This window comes from Bison bison, unplaced genomic scaffold, assembly GCF_000754665.1.
Source record: "Bison bison bison isolate TAMUID 2011002044 unplaced genomic scaffold, Bison_UMD1.0 scf7180017853716, whole genome shotgun sequence".
Classification (NCBI taxonomy): Eukaryota; Metazoa; Chordata; class Mammalia; order Artiodactyla; family Bovidae; genus Bison; species Bison bison.
This window is the reverse complement of record NW_011484289.1, coordinates 13,101-24,402: the sequence shown is the minus strand read 5'-3', so window position 1 is coordinate 24,402 and position 11,302 is coordinate 13,101. Positions and strand designations below refer to the sequence as shown.

Here is an 11,302-nt window from a genome sequence, read left to right as displayed (position 1 = left end):
GGTTTGTTCCATGTGGAGCCCGGATTCCCCCACTGTGGAGCTCGGGTTCCCCCACCGTGGAGCCCGGGTTCCCCCACCGTGGAGCCTGAGTTTACCCCCAGTTTGTTCCACGTGGAGCCCAGTCCTCCCCCATGGAGCCCAGCTCAGCCCCGGTGTGTTCTGCGTGCAGGCTGAGGGCTCACACCAGCTCCTTCCTGAGGGCTGCGCTGGCAGCACACTTTGTTGCCGTCGGGCCAGCCTGGCTGGGCTTTCCTGTGTGATGGCTCTTCCACAGGGGCTCTCTCCGGCTCCCAGTGGCACCCCTCCCTCCTGCAGGCCCCCTTGGGCTCCCCAGGGGCAGAGGAATGGTCTAGAACGTGTCCACAGGTCTGGAGTGACCCTCGGCTATGAGGCTGAGGCTGGTGGCTCCCGGTTGGAGATTTGGGGGGGTGAGTGGGGGCAACCCCTCCCACCCCAGGAGCCCGGCAGGATGGACCTGCCTCTCAGACGGAGTACTGCCGCTCCTTCAGGGTCATCAGGAGCACCTGTTTATCGATTGCCCATAACTGCTTCTCAGGAGCTAAACCAAGTTTACATTCAGAGTCGTCCCAATCTTCAAAAAGGCTTTGTTTTCTCTTTAGAAAACACTGCCAACACTTTTGGTAAATCACTGGTTCCAGCACAAAGCCCCAGGTTCAAATTAACAGGACCGATATTGATTCTGCCCTTACTCCGTGTGGGTGCTTATTTGAGCTCAGAGACGGTCCCTGCTGTCATCCATGTTTTTCAGAAGAGGAACCTGAGGCCCAGAGAGGTTAAGTAGTTTGTCCAAGGTCACACAGCTGTTGAAAAAGCAGCTCTTGGTTGAGGTGTTTTTGAACTGGTCACGTCCACCCAGGGAAGGAGAGCAACGTCTGCAGTGGCTACATTCTGTGTCTGGTTCTGGGCTCCCCTCCCACCAGCCGCAGGAGGGCCCAGAGCCAGCCTCACCGTCCAGACACCTGCACTGTCCAGCTGCTCACCTGGAGAGGACGACCCTGGGGCCGTGGCTGGCGGAGCAGGGCCGGGCTAGCACGGGGCCAGCTCCCAGGGCCCGGGGGTCCGCACCTGCCTCCACTCTCGTGGCTCTGCCCTGGCAGCCCACTGCCTCTTTCAAGAACTGTTTGCAAGCGCTGTCGCTTTCCGAGGCTGGAGCCCAAGGCCAAGTTTACTGTTTGTGGGATCTATAAACAGCCGGCGAGCCATCCCCAGCAGAAGCGCCTCGCACGCACACGGGCCCCGCGGCGAGGCCCAGCGAGTGATCTGGCTCCAGCAGGCCCAGCGGCCGGTGCCCCGCTCGCGTGACTGGCGGCCTATGGCCCGGCCTGTGGTGTTGCTCCGTTGCCGTGGCGACAGCTCTCAGGGGAGGGCCCAGCTCCCAACTTCCCTTCATTCCAAGGAGGGGCGAGGAGAGGGGCTGCTGGAACTGTTCCTTTTCCCTCTTCTTTTTCCTCTGCCGTGACCTTGACGAGCAATCTTTGAAGTGCTCGCCGGCTATTTTTTCTGCCTGTGTTGGAAGACACCAGGATGTTCAAGGGCTGCCCAGAGGAAGTCCCGCTTGCTCAGCCGTTTGCGCCGACCCCTTCCCGGGGCCGCCGGCGGCGTCGGGGCGGGGCGCGGGCCGGCCCTGCCAGAGGCAGGTGCAGCCCCCGTGACTGGCTGTCATTGAGCGCGGACGCGGTTGTTTCTGCTCTTAAAAAAGCGCAGCCTTCAGCTTGGGGCCAAATTCTTTTCTCCGCTTGGAGAAGTGATCTCATTTTCCATGTACCATATTTAAAAAAAAAAAACACAAAAGTCTTGCAGGATTAAAAGAGAGAGAGAAAACAAACAAACGTTTGCGATGCATATTTGCTCCGGCCGGTCCCACATGTGCAGCAGTATTTGGCGTGAGGCTTCCAGGCCAGAATGTCGATCTGATATTGAATCCATATGACTCGGCAAACAGCGTTTACGGTCGTTTTTCTTTTTAAAATTTCTGCCTGGTGAGTTAAAATTAAGGTTGTTTTCGGCTGTGACTAATCTCGTAAAATCTTTTTGGAGACGGCATTTGATGCACTCAGACCATGAGCATCTCTTTGGTCTTTGGACTCTTATTAGTGGGACATTGTGAGTCTGGGCTGCCTCTGAGATGGGAAATTCTGTGTGGACAGCTGGTGGCGCCCACTTCGCCCACTCCCACCGCTGGGGGCGAGTGGGGGTCCCCACGCCTGCAGCTTGCCCGGGGCAGGGGGACAAGGCTCTCGGGCCACCACCGCCCAGCCCCGCGTGGCGTCTGGGCCACGTGGCCACTGGTCAGTGAGTCTATAAGAAGGAGGGACAGTAACCTCGTTGCCACAGTAATGGAGCCACACCACAAGGCCACCAAAGCCTGCGGTGGCCTTAGCATGGCCACCCTGCTTCTGCCCAGATTACTGGGGTGGGACTTAGATGGGCAGCCTGCAGGCCTTTCCTGAGAGGTTCCTGCCAGCTCTGGGTCAGGCGCGAGGCCCATGGCTGCCCGCTCCGGCTTTCCTGGCCAGAGGGCTTGGTCACAGTGGCAGAGGCAGCAGGCTGCACCAGCCCCCAGGGCCTCGGCCACCAGAACCTGCCGGCTGCGGGGCAGGGTGGGGAAGGAGGCAGGCACCCTGAGCGGGTGTTCTGCCGAGTCCCTGGGTCACAGGAGGCCAGGTTTGCAGGGCAGGATCTGGAAGCCATTGCAGGAGGGCCACGGGCAGCGGTGTGAGCACCAGCACCGCCCTCGTCCTGGGGGATGCCCAGCTCTGGGGGCAGCAGGTCCCACCACGCAGGCGCCCAGCAGGTGCCCAGCAGCGCTGCAGCAAGGGAAGGCGGTGGCCTTTCCTCCTTGCCTTAGGCATCATCCATCCACGCAGCATCTTCCATCCAGACGCGCGTGAATCCGGGAGCCCCTACCAGGAGCTGAGAGCAGCCCAGATGCCCATTGAGCGGCAGGGGATATGCAGTGCAGCCTGTGGGTGCAGTGGAGTACTAGTCAGTCTTGAAGAGGAAGGGAATTCTGACACAGGCTCTGCACGGATGAGCTTGAGGATATCGTGCTGAGAGCTCGAGCCCGGCCCGGAAGGGCCAGTCCTGTGAGTCCACTCAGGAGGCCCCTGGAGGAGTCAGGCTCCTGGAGACAGGAAGCAGATGGTGGCAGCCGGGACTGGGGAGGGCCGGATTGTCAGCCTGGGAAGATGAGAAGGCTCTGGAGATGATGCCGCTGGCGGCTGTACAACCACAGGGCTTGTGGGGATGAACTGCGCGCGTGAGTGTGGCTAAAATGGTGAGCTTTCTGCTGTATACGTTTTACCACAATATGAGAAGAGCTGGTATTTCGAAGTGCGGTTCTTGTACGTGTTGGTGTCTGAGGGACATGGGCGTCCAAGCCTCAGTGGTCCAGCTCATCATAGATTCTGAGGCTGATAGTGCTTCCAAAAGTCCTCCAGGCTGTGAACATGGACACGCAGGTTTTGTGTTTTTAGGCGAAGTATGTCTGAAGTGGTGCAGAAACCACGAGGGGCACCGTCCGGACTTGTCACCGCCCAGCGGGGGTGCGTTCAGTCTGCCTGGGGACCACTCACAGACGGGGCTCTCCGTGCCCAGCCTCCTGTCCTGGAGATCTACCCACACCCTGCCGGTCAGCACACAGGAAAACCTGGCCTCTGTTACACCCTGTAACAGCCCAGATGTTTCACGGGTCTCCCCACCCCCACCAAGAAATCTGGGGCCTCCTAGCAGAGGCACGTGGGGGAGATTCGGACATGGTCACAGACTTGTGACCCCCCACCAGGATGAGTGCAGGCAAACACTGGACCTTCCCCCCCGCTGCCCAAAGGTGTGTGGGCAGTGGGAACAGGCACTTCCCTGGAACTGCACAGGAACTCGTGACAAATGCTGCCATCTGGGAACGCGGACGTTCCGGTGGACACAGAGTGCACAGGGTTGACTGTCACTTCACTGGAGTCCGGGGGTTGTGGCTGGTATTTTGATAACAGGCTTTTGGTGAGATGTGGTCGCTGGCGGCAGACTGCTGGGGGCAGGGGTGCCTCGGGGGGCTGTGTGAGCTTGGGTTGCTCATGCAGGAGACTCAGCGCAAAGTCTAAATCTGACTGCAGATCACCACCCTGATGTTTGCACCTGTGTGTCAGAAACTCACCCAGAACTGTGCACCAAGGCGAGCCGCTGGGTGTCACAGCTCACGTGGGCTGTGGCTTTTCAAGTCATGTGGGCACAGGCTGCGCGAGGATTCTCCGGGGGAATGTGACGTCTGCATCTGAGGCAGCAATCTGATCTCAGCTGTGAGCCCCTGGCATCTCTGATATGTCTTAGGCTGCTTTAACATCTTAGTGATTCCCTCTTTTTCTAAAAACATTTTTGTTTATTTATTCATTTATTTGGCTGTGCTGGGTCTTCAGTGCTGCATGTGGGTTTCTCTGGTTGTGGCGCCTGGGTTTCTCGCTGTGCTGGCTTCTCTTGTTGCAGAGCATGGGCTGTAGGTGCTCCGGCTCAGTAGCTGGGGCTCGTGGACTTTGCCCCTTGGCCTGTGGGATCTCCCCAGACCAAGGGTCGAGCCCGTGTCACCTGCATTGGCAGGCAGACTCTTATCCACTGAACCACTAGGGAGCCGGTTAGTGCTTCCCTCTTGAATAAGATCTTTTGTTGAGTGTTTACTGTATGTTTGCCTGAGTGCTGTGATGTTTCTTCTCTGAGTTACACTCTAGCAGCTAAGGTGTGGCTTCACAGCAGAGCAAGGTCCCGTGTGCAGCTGTGAGGCTGTGTCCCTTTCTGGGGGTTTCCTTGGGAATCTTGTGTGATGTCAGGTTGGGCAGAACACACAATTTCCTTTTGGGCGGGACGTTGCACTCCATTGATAAATTCATCTTTATGATGGTGAGTCACCCTGTCCAAGACCAAAGGATGTCTTTCTATTGTTCACATATAATTTGGTGTCTCTTGAGATGTTTTAACGTTTTCTTTACATAAATTTTGCGTTTTTCTGATTGAGTTTGCAAGTGTTAGGTCTTCTAAAGAGGACTTTATCCATCAGACTGTCCTCTAATATGGTCATTATTCTAGTATGTAAGAAAAGTTATGACCAACCTAGATAGCATATTGAAAAGCACAGACATTACTTTGCCAACAAAGGTCCGTCTAGTCAAGGCTATGGTTTTTCCTGTGGTCATGTATGGATGTGAGAGTTGGACTGTGAAGAAGGCTGAGCACCGAAGAATTGATGCTTTTGAACTGTGGTGTTGGAGAAGACTCTTGAGAGTTCCTTGGACTTCAAGGAGATCCAACCAGTCCATCCTAAAGGAGATCAGTCCTGAGATTTCTTTGGAAGGAATGATGCTAAAGCTGAAACTCCAGTACTTTGGCCACCTCACGCGAAGAGTTAAGTCATTGGAAAAGACTGTGATGCTGGGAGGGATTGGGGGCAGGAGGAAAAGGGGACGACAGAGGATGAGATGGCTGGATGGCATCACCGACTCGATGGACATGAGTCTGGGTGAACTCCGGGAGTTGGTGATGGACAGGGAGGCCTGGCGTGCTGCGATTCATGGGGTCACAAAGAGTCGGACACGCCTGAGGGACTGAACTGAACTGAAAGGCTATTGACTATGTATTTAATTTTATATCCTTCCTGTTTACTAAATTCTTTCACTTGGGTCACTTTATCATTGATTCTCTAGGGTTTTCCAAATAAACGAAGGAGTCCTCTGCAGGTAGTAATCCTTTTACCTTCTCAGTGTTAAACCTCCCATTGAGCTCCCTTCTAGTTGCAACAGTTAACACCCCAGAAACTATAGGACAGGCCTCAGCAAACCTTTTCTGTAAGTGGCAGGTGGTGTTTCAGCCTCCACGGGCCATGTTGTCTCTCTCGGAACTATTTAGCTTTGCTCTTGTAGTGCACATATGTAAATGAGCAGGTTTGGCCACAGTGTACGGTGGACTGGAGGGGCACTGTAGTTCACACACCCCTGGAGAGGGATGTCAGGGCATCCTTGCCTGGCTTCCTGATCCTCCTGGAAGATCAGGAAGCCAGGCAAGCCAGGGTTTTCCAGCATTTTCCTCATTAATTAAGTTGCTACCTTAGGAATAACGTGGACACACACACACGTCCACACGCAGTATCATGTTACAAGGTATTCATAATTCCTATTTTCTTGAGTGTTTTTTAATCAGAAATTAGTGTTGCATTTTGTTGAAAGCTTTTTTGCCATCTATGAAGATGGCAAAAGTTATAGATTTTTCTCCTTAAATCTATAAACTTGCTTGTCTGGTTAGTTGCTCAGTCATGTCTGCCTTTGGAGTCAGATGGACTGTAGCCATCCAGGCTTATCTGCCCATAGGATGTTTCAGGCTAGAATACTGGAGTGGGAGAAGGGTATGCCCTTCTCCAGAGGATCTTCCTGACCCAGGGACCGATAAGCTTGGTGTATTGTATTGATGACTTTCCTGATACTGAGCCAAGCGTGTTTCTCCAGAGGATCTTCCTGACCCAGGGACTGATAAGCTTGGTGTATTACATTGATGACTTTCTCGATACTGAGCCAAGCGTGCACTCATGGAGTAAATTATCTTGGTCACAATGTATTGTTTTCATAAAGTGAAACTGAAATCTGTTTGCTAATATTTTATTTAGCATATTTGGCATCAATAGTCAAAGTCTGTAATTTTATTTTTATTGAGTTTTCTTATCATAATTAACTGTCCATGTTATAGTTCTTAAGAATTGGAGACTTTTCTTCACTTTCTATTTCTGAGACAATTTTAGGGGCATTGTTATTATCTTATTTTTAAAAATTTTTAAAGCACCTGGGTCAGGCACGTTATCCTGGGTTAGTGCCTTGATAACTTCGTTTCTTCTACAGAAATTGTGCTTCAAGGTTTCCATCTCTAACGGGTTAATTCTGGTAAATTATTTAATTTCTTGAGTATCATTTTTAATACTTCCTCACTGTATTTTTAGCATCTGTAGGGGATGTAATGATGTATTCTTTAAAACTCCTTGTGTCAGTAGTATTTTTCTTGATAAATCATCTAGGAGCTTATCAATTTTATTAATCTTTTTAAAGAAGCAATTTTCCACTTTGTAACAATCTTTATTATTTAACTATTTGAAGAGTTTTCATCGTTTCTTCTCTTATTTTTGATTTTTCTCTCCTTCTTCTTCTTCTTGTTCAGTCTCTCAGTTGTGTCCAACTCTTTGCAACCCCATGGACTGGAGCACACCAGGCTTCCCTGTCCATACCATCTCCCAGAGTTTGTTCAAACTCATGTCCATTGAGTCGGTGATGCCATCCAACCATCTCATCCTCTGTCGTCTCCTTTTCCTCTTCCTTCTATCTTTCCCAGCATCAGGGTCTTTTCCAATGAGTTGGCTCTTTGCATTAGGTGGTCAAAGTATTGGAACTTCCTTCCAATGAATATTCAGGACTGATTTCCTTTAGGATTGACTTGTTCAATCCCTTGCAGTCCAAGGGACTCTCAAGAGTCTTCCCTAGCACCACAGTTCGAAAGCATCAATTTTTCAGTGCTCAGCCTTCTTTATGGTCAAACTCTCACATCCATACATGGCTACTGGAAAAACCATAGCCTTGACTATATGGACCTTTGTCAGCAGAGCGATGTCTCTGCTTTTTAATATGCTGTCTAGGTTGGTCATAGCTTTTCTTGCAAGGAGCAAGCGTCTTTGAATTTCACGGCTGCAGTCACCATCCGCAGTGATTTTGGAGTCCAAGAAAATAAAGTTTGTCATTGTTTCCATTTTTTCCCCATATTCGCCTTGAAGTGATGAAACCAGATGCCATGATCTTAATTTTTTGAATGTTGAGCTTTAAGCCAGCTTTTTCACTTTCCTCTTTCACTTTCATCAAGAGGCTGTTTAGTTTCTCTTCGCTTTCTGCCAAAAGGGTGGTGTCATCTGCGTATCTGAGGTTATTGATGTTGATACTGGAATCTTAATTCCAGCTTGTGCTTTATCCTCCTCCTTACATTGTGTTTAATTGTCTCTAGTTTCTTGAGGAGGAATTACACACTTTGTTCTTTTGAAGCAGTCATCATAAGCTTACTGGGACTTTACGGTGCCTTTTCTGATTATATGTAACTTGCAGTTCATCACCTCTGTGTGTCCTCATCATGACGGGGTGCAGAGTTCTGTAGTTTTACCTGTCCTTGTGGTTCTCCATCAGTTTTTAGAAGTGTGAGGCTTTGGATTTAGGTGGCTGCCATTATCCTATCACTTCATGGCAAATAAAAGGTGAACAGTGGAAGCAGTGACCGATTCTCTTTTCATAGGCTCCAAGTGGACCTTGATTGCAGCCATGAAATTAAAAGACACTTGCTCCTTGGAAGAAAAGCTATGGCAAACCTAGACAGCCTATTAAAAAGCAGAGATGTCACTTTGCCGAGAAGGGTCTGTATAATTAAAGCTATGGTTTTGCTAGTGGTAGTCATGTACAGATGTAAAAGTTGGACCATAAAGAAGGCTGAGCACCAAAGAATTGATGCTTTCAAATTATAGTGCTGGAGAAGACTCTCGAAAGTCCCTTCGACTACAAGGAAATCAAACTAAAGTCCATTCTAAAGGAAATCAGTCCTGAATATTCTTTGGAAGGACTGATGCTGAAGCTCCAATACTTTGGCTACCTGATGGGAAGAGCCAACTCATTGGAGAAGACCCTGATGCTGGGAAAGACGGAGGGCAAGTGGAGAAGGGGACGACAGAGGATGAGGTGGTTGGATGGCATCACTGACTCAATGGACATAATTTGAGCAAGCTCCAGCAGATAGTGGAGGACATAAGAGCTATAGTCCATGGAGTCACAAAGATATATGACTTAGAGACTGAACAACAACATTATCCTGGGCTCCCTAGAAATCTTCAATACCAGTAATTTGAAAGCTCCTAGAAATTGATATTTATAAATCCTAATAGAAAAATCAGCACATAACATGCACAGGTATTTTACCAAAAAAGAAATACAAGTTACCAATGAATGTGTGAAATGTTTTTCGATCTAATTAATAGTCAAAGAATGAAAATTATAATGATGGTAAAATAATTTATCACATAAAATTGGCAAAGATTAGAAAAAAGAAAGAAGTACCCAGCATGGTCAAGAATTAAGAGAAATGAATATTATAATGTATTGCTGATAGCTGCAAGCTTCATGGAAGTTAATGCAAAGTCTCTAAATGTCTGCATGTTAAAGATTCCAGCTGAGGTATTGTGAGCGCCACCGTCCAGCTGCCTAATCCTCCCTAACCTCCGGCTCTGCCCTGGCCCCGGAGAGTCAGACTGCTCGCGCCCGCCTGCAGGGGGTGGCACACAGCATAGTGAGCCACTCCACACGTGGCGCCTGCACTCGCCAGGACCCACACCGCCTGGGCTGCTGTCTGCCTTGTCAGGACGAGGAGGACGCCAGACAGACGGGCAGGCAGACAGCTGGCTGACAGGGTGGGCACTGATCACATGCTTACGTGCCTGTGGTCCCTCACGCACCCTCACTAGCCTTGGCTCTGGGAAGCCTGTGCAGGAGGGGCTGGAGGGCCTGCTTTTCAAAAAAAGGGAAACGTTAAATGAGCCCAAACAGTGCATGCCACAATAGTTACAGACATAACAGATTTAACAATCATTAAGATATTGTGAATAATGATACTGGAATTCACCCCCTTTTCACTCACCATCTCCCCAAAATGCACCCAGACTGGAGGATCTTAGAGGTGAGGTGAACCAGATGTTCTAGGAATACATTTTCTCATCATAAATAAGTGGGTATAGAAAATGAAAAAAGAGGGAAAGGATGTTTGATGATTTAGGTACGCTTGAACACCAAAATAAAGAGAGAAGCTTATAGGTGGATTTCCTTGAATATAGATGAATATTTCCCAAGTGAAATGCGTCAGTTCCAAGAACATATTAGAAATGATGACCAGATAAGATTTGCCCTCCATAGGCAAGAATGATGCACCATCAGAAGATCTGGTAGTGTAACATTAATAGACTAAAGAAAATCTATGTGATGATTTCAGTAGATACAGAAATAGCCCTTTTTGGAGCTCAACATTTTTCATGATAAAAATTCCTAGACAAACCAGAACGTGGTATAGAAGAGGACGGGAAAACCCACCTCGTGGCGCAAACGTTCCTGTTGTGTTCCAGGTATCCATGTGTCTCATCTCACCATGGTGATGTTTGTATTTTATAAAACATCGTTTGATAATCATTAGAAAAAGAACCCAAGTCATGAGCCTTATAAATGGTGACCAAGTTTCTCATGTCACCTGCTGGCTCAGGACACTTTGCGAATAGTCATAAAAAACTAAACGCGGGCCTTTCTGGAGGTTATGAATTCAGACCACAAAACAGGGAGGAAATGGTTGAAAAGCCAACCAGAAACAGTGCCTGATGTTTTTACTGCGAGTGATGTCATGCGAGTGACGTCGGCGTTCTTTTTGTTCTAGTCCCTCCACGGCTTCGCTCTGGTGGTGAGCGCGGAAGGGATGATCTTCTACGCGTCGGCCACGATCGTGGACTACCTGGGCTTCCACCAGGTAAGCACAGCGCCCCGTCTGCTGGGTTCAGTCCCGCTGCCTTGAAGGCGCGCTGTCTTCAAGGCGTGTGTGTGCTTAGTTGCTCAGTCATGTCTGACTCTGCAACCCCGTGGACTGTAGCCCATCAGACTCCTCTGTCCGGGGAATTCTCCAGGCAAGAATACTGGAGTGGATTGCCTTTCCTTCCCAACCCAGGGATCAAACCCGGGTCTCCTGCATTGCAGGCGGATTCTTTATTGTCTGAGCCACCCAGGACCTTGAACTTTTAAACTTCAAGGTTTAAAATGTCTCTAAAATCAAACTTTTTCTTTTTTTAAATCACCGACCTTTTGTCAGATGAGATTTTGCACACCTGGCTTTGTCTGAGGCTCAGGGTCACGGCGAGAGGCATGATGGTGTCTTGGGTGTTCCTGGTCTCAAAGCAGGGACTTCTGCGCCTGCAGCCCTACCTCTGCGTTCCTCGCTGCGAGAGGCTGGTCAGGGCCAGGGCAGGGACGTGTCCTGAGCTGCACTTCAGTGTCTCAAACCCCGGATGCGACATACAGTCAGGATGCAGTGTGCTCCAGAATCACTCTTGCTGGTGTGCGGATAGCTCGCCCAGAATGTTGCCCCAGGTCAGCACAGCCTGGACGATTCCAGACCTCAGGGCAGAGCAGGAACCTCAGGGCAGAGCAGGATGGAGTCCATCCAACCCTAGGTCCAAGGAGGCGGCTCAGTGAGAAGCCCCAGG

The 11,302-nt window shown here is 50.0% G+C and overlaps 1 protein-coding gene across 1 annotated transcript in view; it reads left to right on the top strand.

The window, feature by feature from the left end:
• Nucleotides 1-11,302, top strand: part of LOC104999508 (aryl hydrocarbon receptor repressor-like) — a 23,413-nt gene extending 12,111 nt beyond the window's left edge. The window contains exon 2 of the mRNA XM_010855050.1: nucleotides 10,483-11,302. Within this exon, the coding sequence (XP_010853352.1) occupies nucleotides 10,483-10,617 (135 nt within the window). The 3' untranslated portion in view covers nucleotides 10,618-11,302. The remainder of the gene's footprint in view (nucleotides 1-10,482) is intronic.